The sequence below is a fragment of the Vespa velutina genome, chromosome 4 (genome assembly GCF_912470025.1).
Source record: "Vespa velutina chromosome 4, iVesVel2.1, whole genome shotgun sequence".
Taxonomy (NCBI): domain Eukaryota; kingdom Metazoa; phylum Arthropoda; class Insecta; order Hymenoptera; family Vespidae; genus Vespa; species Vespa velutina.
Window position 1 is genome coordinate 8,589,882 of NC_062191.1, and position 19,846 is coordinate 8,609,727.

At 35.3% G+C, this 19,846-nt stretch overlaps 1 protein-coding gene across 4 annotated transcripts in view; it reads left to right on the forward strand.

The window, feature by feature from the left end:
• Window positions 1-373: 373 nt before the first annotated feature.
• LOC124948704 (unconventional myosin-XV) overlaps window positions 374-19,846 on the forward strand; it is a 51,300-nt gene continuing 31,827 nt past the window's right edge. For 2 of the 4 annotated variants that reach the window (XM_047492709.1, XM_047492712.1), the window contains exons 1-14: window positions 374-532; window positions 880-1,080; window positions 7,242-7,343; window positions 13,792-13,902; window positions 16,624-16,712; window positions 16,845-16,908; window positions 17,024-17,133; window positions 17,333-17,617; window positions 17,702-17,879; window positions 17,982-18,260; window positions 18,343-18,672; window positions 18,760-19,047; window positions 19,121-19,278; window positions 19,374-19,751. In XM_047492709.1, coding sequence (XP_047348665.1) covers window positions 7,323-7,343; window positions 13,792-13,902; window positions 16,624-16,712; window positions 16,845-16,908; window positions 17,024-17,133; window positions 17,333-17,617; window positions 17,702-17,879; window positions 17,982-18,260; window positions 18,343-18,672; window positions 18,760-19,047; window positions 19,121-19,278; window positions 19,374-19,751 — 2,291 coding nt within the window. In that variant the 5' untranslated portion in view covers window positions 374-532; window positions 880-1,080; window positions 7,242-7,322. Of the gene's footprint in view, window positions 533-799; window positions 1,081-7,241; window positions 7,344-13,791; window positions 13,903-16,623; window positions 16,713-16,844; window positions 16,909-17,023; window positions 17,134-17,332; window positions 17,618-17,701; window positions 17,880-17,981; window positions 18,261-18,342; window positions 18,673-18,759; window positions 19,048-19,120; window positions 19,279-19,373; window positions 19,752-19,846 lie in introns of those variants that run through there. The other 2 variants (XM_047492711.1, XM_047492710.1) reach the window with 2 other exon arrangements.

Here is a 19,846-nt window from a genome sequence, read left to right on the forward strand (position 1 = left end):
TATAAAATAATCTTTAAACTAAACTTTATTAAAATTTTCTTATTCGTATCGATGAACTCTTAAAATCTGACTATAATATTTCTTCCCACCCTGTATACAAATACCCTATAGAGGTAGAAATACAGGATGCACCTGCAAGAAGACACCCGCGACAGACAGGAACACCAGACGGTTGTTCGTCGTCAATGACGTGGATCTAAAGTCCTGACATCAGTAGAGGAAAGTAGAAGGAGGAGAAGGTATAGTAGTGGGGCCTGTGTGGGACTGTTTGCCCCACCTGTAAAGAAACAGGTAACGGTACCAGGGTAGTGGATAGTGGCGCTATACGGCAGCTATGGAAACTAAAAGGTTCTTAGGCGAGGTCGAGCGGTCGCATACCACGGCACGGGATCGTGTCGCGAAGGCAGTCGGTGCCTGCTCGTCCGGCAACCTTCGAAACGTCGAAAAATAAGTTATATATATGTGTATATACATATAAATACGTATATATATCGTGGGTGCTTTAGTGATAAATTCATCGGATATTTTAAACGTAACAAGAACGATATAATAATTATACTCTTCTAATATCTTAACGTTTACATTTCAATGCACGCGTGATAAATGTGATTATATAGCACGAGTAAAGAAGTTGAGACATTCGCTATTTTTAAGTTGCCTTTTAGATTAAATAGTATTCCTATCCTATTTCTTCTTTCACTTGTGTCTATATATATATATATATATATATATATATATATATATATATATATATATATATACCTGTTTCTGATATATCTTCATCTTTGTTTCTCATATTCTGAAACTCGTCTAAGTTTTTCCCTTGTTAAGATCATCTCTCTTTCCTGTGTTCACGCACGTACTTACTTATTTACTTAGTTACTTACTTACACGCACGTAACCAGAGTCGTGTAGAGTGTTGTTACAAGAATCCTCGTGGATCCGACGGAGCTCATCGAACGTGTAACGATCGTTTATATCGATTTTGTGTATTATCAAGAAGACGATATATACGTATATGTACAGAAGAAGTTGAGGATAAATAATAAGAGTAGGGAGAAGCGGCTGATGCGCAGAGAAGTAAGTGAATAATTATTTGTTAATGCATCTGTATGTGTGTATGTGTTTTTTATCTGCTTTTGTAAGTGTATTTTTTCTCTGTACGGAGACATCGATGCTTGGTCAACATCGACGACGCCGTCCAAGCTGTACTTCGCTTCTTGTTCTTTCTCTTTCTCTCACTCTCTTTCTTTTTCTTTTTCTCTCCCTCTCTCTCTCTCTCCCTCTCTGTCTCTTATTCTCTCACTCTTTTTCTCTACCTCTCTCTCTCTCTCTCTCTCTCTATCTCTTTCTTTTACTTTTCTACTTTTAATTTTTCTCATCGTTCCTTTTCGGAGATTTCAATGCGTGACGCTTTTTTTCACTACGAACGTCTTCTTTCAATCCTTTCTTTTCTGTTCTCGTTGATCTGGTCTCTCTCATAGTCTCGCTACGTTTTCTTCTTCTCGCATGAGTTCTCAAGAGAGCGTCAGCACATTTTCTAGATTATGTTACACATTGTTCAGGACAAAGGAACCGTAAAGTACTAACGCGAGAATTTCTGTCATCGTATTCATCTAGCAATAAATAATTCTTTTTATATTTTCAATTGTTATTTCATTTATTATTGATTTCATTAAGATGCACAACAATTTATTAATCGTTTATATCTCATTAAGTAGGTTAAAGTCTAGTAAAATATATATTTTGCATATGTATATTTTACATATAAATTTATATATATATATATATATATATATATATATATATATATATATAAGAAGATTAAATATTATTTTTCAAAATTCTTAGAGAAAAGAAATTAAGTTAGATTGGAAGGAGGACAGGTTATACGAGTTCTCCATCGACATACCTACATCGAATATTCCTCTTCGAATCATGCTTGGATGCCAGTGGACGTGCCAGATCGTACCCTTTCTCTGCCATAAACGCCGAGGAGTCGAACATCGTCGTTTGCAAATTCCTTTCTGCCTTAGCTATCATCGATGTTGACAGAGAGGAAGGAAGAAAGAGAAACAGAGAATGAGAGATACGGAGAGAGAAAAAGAGAAATAGAGAAAAAAAAACAGAAAGAGAAATAGAGAAACAGAGAAAGAGGAAGAGAGAGAAATAGAGGGAGAAAGAAGAAGAGAGAGTGGGGAAGCAGGGAAAGAGAAATGTGCATTGGAACTCGCAAGGGTAACGGACGAATTCTCATGAACACGAGTGAAATCATTTTCTCGATGACCTTCGATGATGCAGTGTCCTTCCACTGTGTTAAAATTGCGATTTCCTTCAAGAATCTAATTTCACGAGAAAATTTTTCTATTTCTATTGGATTACCTATCATTATTCATATTATTAATTATAATTATTATTATCGCTCGAATCGAAATATTTATAAGGTATTCGATAACTTATGACGATACGTAAACAAACGAGTCGAAATAAGAACCGTTAATAATATTAGCTTCAAATGTATTTATGCTAGTTGAGTTTGTTTTGTCGGGTCGAAAGACTGGAAACATTGTCTACAAGTTAAAGACTCTTTATTATTTTTAGTTCGAATCTTGATAATCGAGGAACGTTCAATGGTGAAAAGTTGGTGTAATTAAGCTATAATTACTATGTCTACGTAACTAATGTCCTATTGGTCGTCATAAATTTCGAGTCCGGAACAATCCGATCTGATACGAATGAACGGTTAAAGCGAAAGTATTCGAGGACAATGATTCGTGTGACCTCTTTCTTTCTTTCTCTCTCTCTCTCTCTCTCTCTCTCTTTCTCTCTTTCTCTCTTTCTCTCTCTCTCTCTCTCTCTCTCTTTGTTTTTCTCTTTCTATTGTCAAGCGACAGCTTATATTCCGTTATTAATGTTCACTCAAAGTTCCAATACGATGGATACACTTTACCGTATAAAATATGCATTCAATTAATTGGCAAAGGGAACGAGCTCCTATTAAGTATAACTTCTAAAGAGAACGTATTTCCTTTATTATTATTCCTGTCGTGAAACCGCATACTCTTTGAAAATCGCTCTCGTTTCAAAGCTGGCATGATAGCAATTTATCTATGTATATATAAGTCTGTGTGTGTCTATATATATAAATGTATCAGAATACATCAACAAGCTCGATGTATAAAATTTGTCTCTTGATTCGATTATTATTATTTTTCATAATAATGATATAAAGTTTTTTTATGTTTTAACAATATCACCAAAAAAGAACAATAAAAAGAAGTTCAATATAAAAAAAAAAAGAAAATGAATATTTTCTCTTTCGATAATATTTTCGCAAGAGTTCGTTATCTTGATATATTTATTTTTACGTGATACGTAATTAGAACGACAAAATTATCGACTGAAAAGAAAAGAAAAGACGAAAAAGCCGTTCTTATCTCTCAAATTATAGTATTTTTAAATTTATGATATTTGTCGAATCGAAGTAACGATAACGAGCCGTTATTATTAGGAAGTGAATTTAGGAAGTGAAAATTCAAGAACTTTCTTCTTGAATTTTATTTCCCTCTCAACTCGATTGAGATCAACGCCTTTCTTGCGTATACACACACACATATCCACACACACGCGCGCGCGCGCGCGCGTGCATACACAAAAGTATACATAACAATATTCTTACGTGTCGGAACATTTGATCTCTGTCTATCTATTTCTCTCTCTTTTACTTGTCAAGAATATTAAATATTAACGCTCGTTCTCCTCACATTATCATAATATCACTTAAAATAACAGAAAAATTGTAACGCGCATGTACCGTTATAGAAAAGAGAATAATTATCGCATACTATGTGAACGAAACTACTAATATCATTTTGGTTTTAGGTACTTTCATAATTTTTACTTTAATTTTGTTTAATTCAAATTAATTTTAAATTAATTTTTAATTAATTTTCCGATTCAATTATAAACATCGAAAGTTATCTTCAAAATTGATTAATTTTCTTTACTTTCTAACGAGATTAGCTTTTATTACAAATTTTCGAACTATTAGAATAAAATGTGATATATCAAAAAAACATTAGAAGTTATCGCTCTCTTAGAAAGTAGATTGAACAACTCCACTTTCTTTATCAAATTTCTCGATCTCATAATTAATGTTTAACATTAAAATGATATGATGAAATTGATTGATTTTATTTTTCTTAAAAGGATTTCATATTGCATATATCCTTCTTATATACAAATAATATGATAAAATATCTAATACTATTAAATACATCGATAGGATAATATAAAAAAATATGTGAATTTTTTTTATTTCAATTGGTATTTATGAGAGACGCGATCACGAATTACATAAGATTCTTGTATCACCGTAGTCAGACTTCTGCTGCTGCTGTTGCTTCTGCTGCTTTCTCTGTCTGACCTGGATAGCAGCTCGACGAAATCTCGATCCTCCATAGCTATCGATGTTAGCTCGGTAATCCAGACTCTCCCATCATTCAAGGGTCCAGACATTCAATGCTATCCTCTTCCTACGAGAGTCAGTTTAAACACGAACAGCAGACAGAGAAAATATACGATCAATTTTATATAACAGTAGACTAGTGTTGCATTCTCTTTGTCTATTGTCGCATCAATCAGGTTAAAACAATACCCTAGACATTGTTCCTTTCCATTCTGTTTGTTTGTTTGAATACTTACGTAAATAATCATGGGGTCGAATTTTACGAAAAATTAAACAGCAAATGACGAAACGAAACGACGATGTGCATGTGTAAAAGCGAACAAGAATTTCAAGAAAGTAATCAATGTATTTCCTGGGGGAAAATGCCTGCGGCTTGTGCAACACTCGAAGCGATTAATGAACCTTAATGGTTATTCTGTTAGCGTTCGCATAATCGCGGTATGACGAATTAGAAGCACGGAGATGATCATAAAACTAGTTGAGTGTATTTTCTATTTTTCCTGGTGTCAATGACGAAGAAATAGATAAATATAGGAAGGGAAAAAGGTGGACGTTCGTCTCTTCGAGGACAATGGACAATCGATGATGTCGAAAGGGCAAATTATTTCTCTCTCTCTCTCTCTCTCTCTCTCTTTCTCTCTCTTTCTTCTATTTGTCCTCCTATTGTTTTCAATCTCATTGTCAGTATGTCTCTTTACTACCTCGTTACTATCACAGACGCATATAGTAAGAGTGATTAAAGACACATTACTAGACATACAAGTCCAGAAAGACAATTTCTCTATTGATTAAAGAATAACAATGTAGTTTATACAATTTTTACAAACTTTTGATTAAACGATATTAGATCTAGAATTTCATCCGTTCCAAGAAAAATCATAGGACTTCGTAGGACATGAGATCTTAAATCCTTCGTTCAATGTTGTCTCGAACACGTGGATGAAGTTAAAGAAATACGCGAGAGCAACAGAGATCGAGGGTGACTAATAAAATTAACATAAGATTGCGAAATACATTCCATAAGCTAGTCGTATGAGTGGTGAATAACTGCTAAGAAACTTTTACTCGCTCATTTATACGCATGATCGATGCCTATTCCGACTCTCATTCTATTCCTTTTTCTTCTTCTTCTTCTTCTTCTTCTCATCCGTTTCAATGATCACTGTCGTTATCTCCCAATGAGGAAACCATAGTTTGTTTTCTTTTAATGTCATTTTGAACTTTGTGAATGAACGATTATTAAGTTTTGTATGGATCTAAATAATATACACGATATTTTCAACTCTTACGTTGTTATACCTTTAATTATATTACATAGATAGATTTCGAAAAATAAATATTAATGTAAATAATTTGTTATTGTGCAAACGAGATTACAAGTTTCTAATATTGTATAATATGATACGATGTTATATACGCTCTAATATTATGCTTGATGTTACTTTATCATTATTTGGAACTACCCAGTCAGAACTTAGAAATTTTATATGCAATATTGTCTTTAAAGAAAAACAAAAAAAGAAAAAAAAAAGAAAAATGAAAAAACAAAAAAATTAAAAAAATGAAAAAATGAAAAAAAAGAAAGGAAGGAAGAAAGAGAAAAGAAAAAAAAATTGACATATAGGTATTATAACTTACTCATAGGAGTAATATATTATTTCTTAAGATAACACTAACACGTAGATACTCTTACGAAATTTCCGGCATTTCTTAAACAGGAGGCGATCGATATCGATGTTTCTTCACGCGAAGGAGGGAAGTCTCTGTATATACATATATTACGTACGTAAATGTATATGTATAAATATTTACGTAAGAAGAAAATTCTTTTCTCGGGTTGGGTCCATCATGATATTTTCGATTGAAAATACCATCGTCACGTCCAATCACTTCGGCCACCAATTTATAAGATTACTTTTTAAATAATCGGAGAATCCGCATTTCGCTCGGTTGAATCGACTTTCAAGGTCTCGGTCTATCTCCTCAAAAAGTGTTAAATTCGTCTTAAATAATCCAAAGCGACAAATGAAATATCACAAATTAATACATTGTTTGTCCTCTTTTCTATCATTATCTACATACTACAAAAAAAAGTTTTACCTTCAATAAACAAAAGTGTATGTACGTAACTCAAAACACTTTCATAATAAATTATTTAAAAAAAAGTTGATTATCAAGTTATTTAATATTAATCTTCGCGCGTTTTCCTTTTTTTTTTGTTCGCTTTTTCGATTTTGACCTACTTTAAAATCCAACGAATTAAATTACTCCGCTATTTTTTTTAATGGACAAATGTCAAATTCAATCGAATGAAGAACGTGCCGAATGAATCAGGAAGTCGATGAAGTTAAGGAGCTCGTGAAATGATGTGTCCGTTAGGAGCCAACGATGGAATAATAATTATTTTTTCTTTACGAACTTGTCGCGAATATGCATAGTACGTCATCGTTCGTGATCATCGATGATCTTACGAAGTTGTGTCGTGCGAGGAGTTGCATAATGCATTGCACAAGCCCTCATTCTTACGTTTTCCATACATATGGCACGTTGATCGCCGTAAAATTGTGCTCATTAAAATGATAGTTCAAAAATTAAAAATTTAATCGAAATAATTCGACGATATTTTTTTTCTGTCTTATTTTTTTTTCCTTTTTCTTTCTTTCTTTTTTTTTCAAGTATGTATTATATTATTATTGTAAGAGAAATAATGATTTGTTATGTCGATCTTATTCACACGTTATATTATTGATAATTTTAATTTGTAATTTTTCAGAAATAGGAAGACGAAACTGAGATAGCGTACAAAATGTGGATAACGGGTACCATTCGAAGATCAGCCTAATCTCATTTCAAGATGTACGCTGAGTGGCAAAAGGTAAGAATGATTTCTAACCATCGTTTTTAATAAGAAGAAATGATCAACTTGAGATAAGCAATTCGGATAATTCGTTTCGAATGAAAGGATTTTATTATTTTAATGCAAAAATATTATATAAACTTCCGGATATAAAGAAACACGATACTTACGACAAGAAAGAAGTCGTAAATTTATAGTAATATTAGCACAAAATCAGTAAATAAGAAAGCCGTTTCATGTGTATCTTTCTTTTTTTCTTTATTGGGTGCAGCAAACGTTGCATAATATCTTTCTCAGTAATTTCAAAACAGTTTTCCTTTAAACGCGAACACACAGAAAGTGCTATTTTCGTGTATCCATTGCGTGTTTTCATGACGAACTTCATGCACGTTAAACTCGAATGACGTCTCTTCGATCTCGTTAACTCACGTAACAACCGATCATCCTAGATTCGATCAAGACAGGTTTTCTACTCTTTCGTCGATTAGATTAAGTCGGGCACATAGAACACATTGTACGTTTTAACGATTTTCACAACACATCGTGATGTATCGTGAACTAATAACAACTATAATCCATTCCAATGTTGGACATTTTATGATTAATGAATTAAATTTGCCAACATCTATGATTACGAAAGTTATTCGATTTTATATCTTTTATTCTGAGAAAATTAAATTGAGGATTATAACATTTACTTCTTTTTTTTTTTCTTCATACTTTTTATATCAACAATAGAAATAAATAATGAATAATGAATAATCAGATGAATTAAGCTTGTTATCTTGAATGAATTTCAAGAAAAAGAAAGAAAAATGGGGAGAAGGTCGATAAAGTCTTGAAAAAAGGAAAAAAAAAAAAAACAAAATTTCCCACGAAGGGATGGCTACGGTTTTATCATGGTGTTGTTTACGTTGTCTCGATCTTGCGCTAGGATCACCTTTTGCTTGTGCTCGGTGTCAATGATCTAGGCACACGCAATTGCGTCGTGTAACCGCGGCAACTTTCGAATGCCTTTGCACGTTCCTCACGTTACTGTTGAACAACATTGAGAAGAGAGAAGATTTTGAGGTGTTCTCAAACTCACTAAGGGATTAAGCAACGTTGATGCTTGTTATCATTCGAGGCAACGATTTATGAAATAACTTTTGATGAAAACAATCCTATTTTACTGAATTCATCATATTCATATACAGAGCGAGTCAATAATTATTCCTTTTATTTAATATCTTTAGAAATAACAATATTTTGTTTAGATTTTGTACGATAATATATATATATATATAAAATAAATAAATAAGAACAAAAATAATAATAGAAATGGATATAATACAGAGAAGATATAAATGAATAAAATTTTGAATATTTCTTATTTTATATTAAATACTTTTATTTCAATGATATACGTATCGTAATTCCAATCGTAAATTTTTAATTTCATCCTGAAGATAGTAAATGAAAACTTGTATACACATTTATATTGTCTCGCATTTTACAATTTATTCAATTAGATCACGAAAACATGAGATTTTAAACGAATTTTTTAAATACTTTTTGGGATTTACAATCCTCGAATATTTTTGGAAACATTCGCGACAATTTTACACGTATAAATATATTAATAAATATATTCATATAATAAATAATTCTTATAAATAAAACGAAAGAGAGAGAGAGAGAGAGAGAGAGAGAGAAACAGGATGGCGTTTCCCAGTACTCGGTATAGCCGATGAGGACGATTTAACAATTCCGAAGGTAATTACCCCTGAACGAGCGCGCGGGCTTTTAACTTGAGTAAAAGTGAAAACGTAGTGGAATACGCGGAGGTAGGTACTTACACGTGTATGTAAAAGAATTTACATGCGAGAAATAATTCGTCTGGAATATCTCTTGCTACGACATTACGTTTAACACTCTTCTTTTTATATTTTTTCTTTTTTCTTCACATATCTTTCTATTGTACGTTGAAATAGAATATATTTGTGACATACATGTATACATACCTACATACATACATACATATATATGTGTGTGTGTGTGTGTGCAAAATACTTCTCGCATAAAGACTGAGGAAAATGCTTGAAGTAAATTTTTCTGTGACATTTGGATGAAATGAAAAAGAAAAGATGAAAAGGAAAAAACAAGAACATAGAAAAAATGTAAAACATATTCACCCATATTGTACATAGATATAAACATACATGCATATATATATATATATATATACATATATAGTATACACATACATAGATACATCGAGGCTCGAAATCCAGTAACACATTTCATGCGAAAATAATACTCTTTTACGAATGCAATCAGTTTTTACAATCGACAGAGACGTTGCGTCTGTAGCACAACGCTCATTAGATTCGCTTCCCGTTCGTTTTCCAAGCCCGAGCTTAATATCCACCGTCTCTAACACTGGTATATAAGTTTGTACACGTATTTAGCGCGTAATTTATATAAGAAGAGAGGCACGGTTGGTTCCACCCCAAAGCACTTCGATTCACTGGCGTCAGCATTGCCGTCGTTAATATTACAAGAACTTAAGAAACCTCTGATCTTTCTACTCAACTATTAGACGAGTCTTCAAAGTCGCCGCGATCGGAGGAAATGAAGAAGTTGTTAATGAAATACTTAAAAGAACGAGTTTCGTTTGGTTCGTCGCATTCAAAATCGAAATCTTCATTCCGCGATCTTTATGCACGGTAATTAAACTTGTGCTTTAATTAAAAACGTATACGCCACTGTGCGCACGAAGCAATTGTTGCGGAGCAAAGAACCTCCAACTTAGTCTCAGTGCTGCATCGAACATCCTCGAGTTCGGATCCAATTCGAAATTTTTCTTCGACGAAGAAATAAGGACCTACGTGATTTTTTGTTTTTTTCAACGATCCAAAATCGTTTCGTATCATCCAAATCTCGACGTACCTTTAAAAAAGCAATACTACTACCTTCAAGACTACCTGATTACATTCGAACGACGTTTCAAGACATGGAACCGTTAACGAATTCTACGTGAGCAGCAGGAATTTTTCGAGCTTGACTAACCCAATAAACTCGATAGAAGCCTCGTCCGTGACCTCCTAACTTCCTTAAGCCAAAACTTAACATGCGCCGCGCCGAGTGTCGATAAACTCAAAAAAAAAGCAAAAGAAAAGAAAAAAAAATATCACGTCGTCAAACGAGGATACCGATTCGATTCTCTTAGAATTTTCACGAAGATTTACGGTGAGGAAAGAATCGAGAGGAAAGAGGAAACTATATAAGCGTATCACATGCGAACTGGACACGCCAAAGGAACGCTAACGAGTCGGCAACGAGGTCGAGTCCACGAACTTGTCATGGAGTACCAGAAATATGTCGATATTTAAGTGGAACTAAAACTGGTATCGGTGCCTTCGACCGCTAGTTGCTGACATTTGTTTGAACTTTCATATATCTATCCACATCGGAGCAAAGGATAACTCGCAAGCGAGTCTTCGGGAAAGCGAACTCTAAGCATCTTGGTGTATTTGCAAGGATGCATCGTTACATGCTACGATATGGGTTAAACGAGATTTAATTCAGGTAGAGTGTCTCGTTTCTTCACAATTAGAACGTCGAACCAGTTTATACTAGATGAGTTAATGAGTGAACGAATGAATTTCACAAATAACAGCTGCGAACGAAGAAACGAGTTAATATGATCGATTATCGAGTACCATTGTGAAACGATACGAGAAAGTCGAATTCTCGAGAAGCCACGTCCGATGGGATTTCGATAGGAAGGGGAGAATTTCCATCATCAGAGATTTCTCCATTCTTGACGATGAGTTCAGCTACGTGCATACGTGTATGCTCGCGCATGGTAGCTCGATGACCTTGAAAGGTACGAACTGTGACCAACAGTGCTTTCTCGCGTGGGTGAGACGAGAATCAATGGATTTTCAAAGAGATATAGAGACAGAGTGGATTGATCGTCGGGATGAACAGAACGTCGAGTTGTGCTAGCAGCACGAAGAAATCCGCTTCTTCGAGGACACAGACAACTATAACGACAACGACAACAACAACGAAAACGACAAGGACAACGACAACAACGACATCCTCCTCCTCCTCTTTGACGTCATCGCGAAATGCACGCTCGGAGGCTTTCTACGCGAGCGTGAAACCGTTATCCGCTCGACGTGCATTGCATAATTCTGCCGGCCCAGACCCAGATGCGAATTCCGCTCCAAATTCTTGCGGAACGGCGGAACGAACGAGCAAAGGATATCAGACTTCCGGTCGTCCTAGGAACCACGGAATAACAACAGGGACAGGAGTTAATAAAAACGATAACGGTAAAAATTCAACGACAAATAAATCGATCATACGAGAATCCTTACTTCCGTGCGTGTCAACGATCTCGAGAAAAGAGATCCTCAAGAAAAACTGCACGAAGAATAATGATATATTCGGCGATACGAGATTTACTGATAGCCTTCGGCGAAATTGTCGGATACGTTCAACGATCGAGATCGACGATGAACGTATTAGACCAAAGACTCTTCCTTCGATGGGAAGAAGACTACGAACTGAAAGAGACTTCAAACAAGTCTCCAGACGAGATATCCTCCGAAGGAGAGACAATGTGGACGTTGTTACGCTTCGAACGACCTCTTACGGAGGTTCAACTCGGCTCACTGGAAAGAGTGTCTGTGGGAAAGAATGTCTTGAGGTAAAAGGTAACACGATTGAATCTAACTCGAGTACGTCGACGAGCGTCTCGAATGACATCAGGTCAAGAGCAGCACGATCAACAGGCTCTTTGCAGCGTGCTAGGTGGGGTAAAGATGAAGAAGAAGAACGTGATTCTAGATCCCCGGCTGGTTCTGATCTCTTGACAATTAGCGACACGCTTCGGGACATTAACCGCGGCCTTGTATCAAGACCGTCGACCTTGCCCAAGATCGTACACGGTTCAAGATCCTCCCGTAGTGGCAACGAAGATTGGTGTTATTTCAGATCAGATCCCGTGAAGAAAGAGCCACCGGTTTATGGTAGGATAAGAAGAAGAAAAACATCCTTACCTATTGCAACTTCTTTCGAGGACTCCTCAAATTCAAATACTCTATCCAGGTACATGAAGGCTCGTAAAAATTCACAAGGTTCCCGATCAAACACTCTGGAAACGTATTCTCTCGTTGGCAAAATCAATAAACGTTTAAGAAATCATCCTCTTCCTGACGGTTTTACTTATCGAGCTAAATCTGACTCGAATCTCGCAGAAACTACTATGAAGTCTACAGATATGAAAAAGAATGCAATTTATGCTAAGGTATCTCGAAAAACTGGCATATCTCATGACATTGAAAAAATCGAACCGGAAACTAGTGTTCATCAAGCAATGTCCAGGAGAAGGATTATTCAAAACGCAGTTCAGTCTGAATCTTTGGATAGAAGAAAAGTATCTCGCGCGAGGGACGATCGGAATTTCATTCGAACTAATTCGGAAAAGATTTACGTTCGATCAAATTTAAATTCGAACGATCGTCTTGGTGAACTCTCAAGATATGACAGTTTAACTGGTCAAGAACGACAAGATATTTGTAAAACGTCGAGAATCGATCCTAAAAATGATTATTATCAATTGGAGAATTCCATTCGGCATAAAACGCACGATAGTAAATACAGATCGAAATCTCAAAGCAGGTTGATAGAAATTCGTAACTCTAATCGTGAAAATCTTCCTTCGGTCGCATCAACGCCGATTAATAGATTGTCAAGTACACTTCCAAGCTACGCAAAAACATCGAGAAAGTTTTCCACTTCCAGCGTGTCCGTTCACGCGGCTTGTACCGAGCCGCAAAATTTCGACGATCGGAGACGATTATCAAGAGAAACTGGAACGTTGTCGAAGTTAACGAAGGAGAGATCGAATTGCCTGAAGAAATCAGCCGGCATGGTTGCTGCTGCTGCTTCTCTTGCTGTTGCTTCTACTCACTCGAGGAATCGTAGCGAGACCGATACCATAGCCCGTTCTAAGTCATCCACTGTCACGACGAGTTCCTCGATTTTTGGATTCTGTACAGGAAAGAGAAGAGTTCAAGCAAGAGAGACGAATAAAGAGAAAACTATGAACGTTGAATTTTCCTATCCGCGGTGGCACTTAAAAATGGTGCTTTATATTTATCAAAAGAAATTAAAATGTTCTGTTTTTTGGAATTTTTCATAATAATCGCGATTATTATATACTTCGTCAAAATTTGTTTAAACGTTATTTTGTAAAATATTCTGTACGTTTTTTAAAATGTTAACTTTTAAAAAAAAAGAAAATTAATTAATTTTCATGAGTTTTTACTTTGAAAAAAATTTTCTTAAAATTGCCTCTTTGTCAAAGAATCCAAAAAACATTTTCTTAGTAAGATAATTGACGCCAATGATTCGTCATTAATGCCAAATGATTTTGTTATAAAACTCGTCTTTTTTTTTCTTTCCGTAGGGTGAATTGGTATGGTTCGACCCCGGTGTCGGCCATGTTTTACCAGGTGAAGTTTTGGAGTATCATAGAGCCGCCAATGTCCTCTCAGTTCAAGCCGTAATTGCTGGCAAGGTAAGAATCAACAAAAAAATTTCGTTACGACACGATAAACGCAACTTTTACTAGGGAAGTTTGATCATCGCACGTATGAAGGAGAGGAAAAAAAAATGAAAATGATTAAAAGGCAGACCGCTTGTAACTGAATAGTAAGCGGTGAACATGTTGCGGTCTGAAGCTTCACTTTCTTGAACGAAAAGAGGTCGTTGCTCTCTCGCGCTTCTTCTTCATCGACGTCTTACATATGTATGTACATGCACATACACATATGCACATGCATACATCGCGTACTGACCCACAATCGTAGTCTCATTGGAATAGTACAGAAAATACGATTCCTTCAATGAATTATCACGAAACGATGAGTCAGCTGATTGTTTTCAATCAATAGTTAAATCAACTTCATTACTTTATCGATTTGTAATTAATCTCACGGAGTTTCTTTATTTCTTTTTATTTTTTTTAAATCCAATCAACCATCAAAGATCGCTCGAACAGACTTTTTTTTGGGATTCTTTTATAAAAGTTTTACCTTGCCATAGAGATTTGTGAGAATCAAGTTACGCCGATAAATAGACGACGTAACGCCAGAAAGAAGAAGAATAAAAAGAAGAGGATAAGGAGGGAGAAAGAAAGAGAGAGAAAGAGCATGAATGACGTGGAGTCGAGCTTTTGTTTTGTCTAACTAACGAAATATACAAATGAATAAGGGATGTACGTGTATGGTAGAACGGCTAGAAAGTCCAATCAAACACGGTGTAGATTATTCGGATGCCATGCATACTATGGCGGATAGCTCGAAATATTTCCGCGAAAGTGGCCTGTATAACAAAATTACGTGTGGTGAGCCGATAGACCGCCGATACCGACGTCCGATCGTGGCGTGAAAGTGCATATCGGAAGAAAAAAAAAAAATAATAAGAAGTAACGTGTTGCCTCGGCACTTGCAACACTTCTCCGTAGACTTTCAGGTTCCAAGGACATCGCAAGAGGAACGCGAACGTTCGACGTTCTTCTTTCATCGATCGATCCTTCCTACTTCCGACATAATGGAATTAAATAAAAAATTATATGAAAAATTAAATCGAATTAATACGAAATTAATAAATTTTTTATATAAACTCGCGTTCCAATTAACGTTAATTTAAAAACTAAAATATAATCATTGGAATAATTTATTGGAAACCCCGATAAATTTCTTCTTTTATGTAATATAACTCAAGTCACAATTGAAAAAATCAATATCACCCACTGATAAAAACGAATCATGTTCGACTCCGTTTGTTATTTAATTACACGATCGATACAAATCGTCTTCACGTGCTTTGATTTAACAATGAACATATTTATCTTCCTGTCGGTGCTTTGTTTCAAGTCCGTAAGCTCGTCGATGTTAAAAGTATTGTTCAACGGTGTCGCATTATAAATGACATTTCTCATGAGCGTAATGAATGATAAATCTAAATTCGTATAATAAGCATGTTAAATTTTTAACGATTCATAAATAAAAAATAATAGAAAAATTCTTGCAAAAGTAATATAATTAATAAAGTATGATTAATGAATTGTAAAAAAAGCAAAACGGTAGAAGTTATTAACCGTGCTAGATAATCAGGATCACAGGAAATAGGGTTCATTTACGAATGAGTTGCCGATGTAACATTCTTTATTACCTTCCTCCGTGAAACAGACCGGTTTTCGAGGAAAAGAAAACTTATTTCACCTGTACTCCGTTTTGGTGTAGCTTGTCGGCCGAGAAAATGAGAGAGACTAATATTTTTTCGCGGTTGAATCCTACATACATTATATTACAAACATGCACTGGAATGAGCTCGACGCCAATGGAATTGCAACTACAAACTCAAGCAGGCCGGTATCCGGTTAGGTCTCACGTGAGTGGCTCTCGCGTCTTATGTGAATTCGCACAAATCTTCCTTTTTTTGCCTGACATTCTCTCTCTCTCTCTCTCTCTCTCTCTCTCTCTCTCTCTCTCTCTCTCTCTCTCTCTCTCTCTCTCTCTCTCTCTCTCTCTCTGTCTCTCTGCTTCTCTGTCTCTCTGTCTCTTTCTCTCTCTTTCTTTTGAGGGAGAGGCTGGGTTGTAGTTATCGAGAAAACGTGGTAAAAAGTGCCGTGAAGAAAGACACTGTCATGAAAGTTCCACGAAGGTGTACGAAGTAAGGCAGTACAACTTCAGGAAATTTTATTTATAAATTTAATGAAAAAAATCAAAAGGAATAATGAAAAAAACATGTTAATATAAAATATGTCGATAAAACTATTTCTCAGCTAAATGAGTCGAGAAATAGAATGAGAGAGTAAAAGGATTTTGATAACCTGTATTAGTTTAATTCGATAATTATCTTTCTCTCTCTTCTTCTCTATGCAATTATATTGGAAATAAAAAATTAGTTGAAATAAAGAATAAACGATGTTATCTTAGACTAATAAGATTAACTAACCGATTTGCTTAAGAAGATTGAAAGGATCCTTAAAAATATAGGAATTATTCAGGATACAAAAAAAAGAAGCGGGAATTTCATACGGAATTAACGAAATCAAAGTCAAGGTTACGGAGAAATTATTAAAACCCGGTTCACCGGTTTACAGTAACATTGCGTAGGAGTAACATGACACAATGAATTTTGATGTTATCGCGATGCCGCTAGCATCGCCAAAATTGAAATGTTCGAATGACGATCAAGGATGATCTATTAAAGAAACACGTATTGATTGTAGCCGCAGATATTCACCCTGACAAATCTAAGCGGAGTGAGACCGAGGCAAGATCTCGGACAAAATGGCGTCGAAGATATGATTCAGTTGTCGTAAGTTTTTATGACCATTTACTATTTTATATGTATATACATGCATACTTATATATCTCGTAACGTAGTGTACTTATATACATCGTAATAATCGATCGATTTCTCTCTACTTATACGAAATTAAAATTCCAGTGACCTTAACGAGGCGTCGTTATTATGGAATTTGAAGATCCGTTATGATAAGGAACTAATTTATGTAAGTTTTAAATCTTAAAAAAAAATCGATTTTTGTATGTTGAACCTATATGTTATTTTTTTCTTTTTTTTTTTTTTTTTTTTGGTTTATTAATGTTTATTCGTAATAACCACAGACTTACACGGGCAGCATTCTCGTCGCTGTAAATCCGTACAAAATGTTCGACATTTACGGTCTGGACCAGGTGAAACTTTATGAAGGCCGGATTCTTGGCACGTTGCCGCCGTAAGTATCGATCGATCGATCGTCTTAATTGAATTTTTCGATATGAGTAACACAATGGAAAAAGGCTCTATCGTGAATTTTACGATAATACTATTTTCCGGTTAAATGAGCCAATAAATGAAACGAGAGAAGTAAACTGATAGGTAGCTTATATATCTATTGATTTAATTCGTTAATCATTTTATTGTTTCTTTTGTAGGCATCTCTTTGCTGTAGGATCTTCGGCTTATAGTCAGGTAACTGCAGCCAACAACGCTAGTGCCAATCAAGTCGTCGTCATTTCCGGAGAATCCGGTTCAGGAAAAACGGAATCGACGAAACTGGTGATGCAGTATTTAGCGGCCGTGAACCGTGCACCTAACAATCTGGTCACGGAACAAATTCTCGAGGCGACGCCGTTACTGGAAAGCTTTGGGAATGCGAAAACACCGAGAAACGACAACAGCAGTAGATTTGGAAAATATTTAGAGGTTCATTTTAGAGAGTGAGTATCATTACTGATATTTCTATGTCTTATCAATCTTTTGGTTGAATCAACTTTACATCGTTCATTCGATCATATTTTTAGCGGTGTCATAGTAGGCGGCAGGATAACCCAATATCTTTTAGAGAAAAGTAGAATAGTCACACAAGCCTCAGAGGAAAGAAATTATCACGTTTTCTATGAGCTTTTAGCTGGGCTCGATCAACAACTCAGGGATAAATATGGATTACTTACACCGGATAAATATTTTTATTTGAATCAGGTATAATACGGATCAAATTAATTTTATTTAAATCATTATAAATTTATAATATTTCGCGAGTTCATTCAAAATATTATTTATTTTATTTTTAAATTTTAAAAGGGTGGGAACTGTGAGATCGATGGCAAAAGCGATACTCAAGATTTCAAAGCTCTTCTCTCGGCGATGCAAGTCTTAGGTTTCACGTCTGAAGAACAGGACACAATTTTTAAGATCCTAGCTAGTGTATTACATCTCGGTAATGTTTATTTCCATCGTAAACAAATGAGACATGGTCAAGAAGGTGTCGAAGTTGGTTCGGATGCCGAAATACGTTGGGCTGCTCATCTTCTTCAAATCAGTACCGATGGTATCATTAGAGCACTCACCACAAAAACTACTGTGAGTTTTGACTTAAATTAAAATTTTTAATTAAAATAAAATTAACTGTATGGATAAAAAAAGAATTTCTTCGTGATTTTAGGAGGCAAGAAACGAGAAAGTTTTCACCGCTTTGAACATCGATCAAGCTCTCGACGCGAGAGACGCTTTTGCAAAAGCTTTGTACAGTTCACTTTTTTCATGGCTCGTAGCACGCGTTAATCATATAGTTTATAAAGGAACGAAACAAACAGCTGCTATTTCCATCCTCGATATATTCGGTTTCGAAAATTTTGCTGAAAATAGCTTCGAACAATTATGTATTAATTACGCGAACGAGAATCTTCAATTTTATTTCAACAAACATATTTTCAAATTGGAACAGCAAGAATATGCTAAGGAAAAGATCGATTGGACAACCATTACATATACCGTAAGAATAAAATATTTATTCCTTTTTACAATAAGATATAATTAACTCGTCTTCAAAAGACGATAATTAAGAAATTTATGATAACAGGATAATCTGCCAGTGATACATCTTATCGCTAAGAAACCAGTTGGTATTCTTCATTTATTAGATGACGAAAGTAATTTTCCCAAAGCGACGGATCTTTCCTTCTTAGAAAAGTGTCACTATAATCATGCTTTGAGCGAATTGTATTCAAGACCAAGAATGAATTCCGCGGAATATGCGATTAAACATTATGCTGGACAAGTTTGGTATAACGTCGAAGGATTTTTAGATAAAAACAGAGATACCCTCAGAGCAGACGTTGTAGAATTATTGATTAGCAGTAAAATATCGGTAAGTGTATTACGTGAATGATATTAAATTTTCTATATCTTTTAATATGTTAATAATCGATTATATTCATTAGATGGTTAGTAAAATGTTTCAACATGTAAGAACTACGCACGAGGCTAACAAAACTGTGAATAAACCCAATGGTCGATTCGTCACAATGAAACCAAGAACGCCTACCGTGTCAGCTAGATTTCACGACAGTCTTCAACAACTTTTGGATTCTATGTCACAGTAAGATTATACTTCTTTTAAAATATGACATTTACCTTTGTCTTTTATCTTGTCGCTTGTTCATCTAATACTTCTCATTTCACATCGATTAACAGATGCAATCCATGGTTCGTCAGGTGTATTAAACCAAATACAGAAAAAGCACCAATGAAATTCGACATGCCTTGTGTTCTTGAACAATTACGTTACACCGGCATGTTAGAAACAATTCGAATCAGAAAGACAGGTTATCCAGTTCGTCTGTTGTTCGGTCATTTCGTTGATAGATACAGATATTTGGTAACCACGCATTTACCCAGAGGTGCACCAAACAAGGAATTATGTAGGATAATATTAGACAAAGCAGCGCCAAAAGAAGCCCAATCTCAATACCAGCTTGGATTAACTCGTGTTTTTCTACGAGAATCCTTGGAAAGAACTTTGGAATATAACAGGGCTTTGATCTTGGAAAGAGCAGCTATTACCGTTCAAAGGTAAGCTAGGCGGGGCCGGGGGGGGGGGGGAGGGGGGGGAAGAGAAAAATAAAAATACCATAAACTCAAGTCAATTTGACTTTCAAGCGAACGAT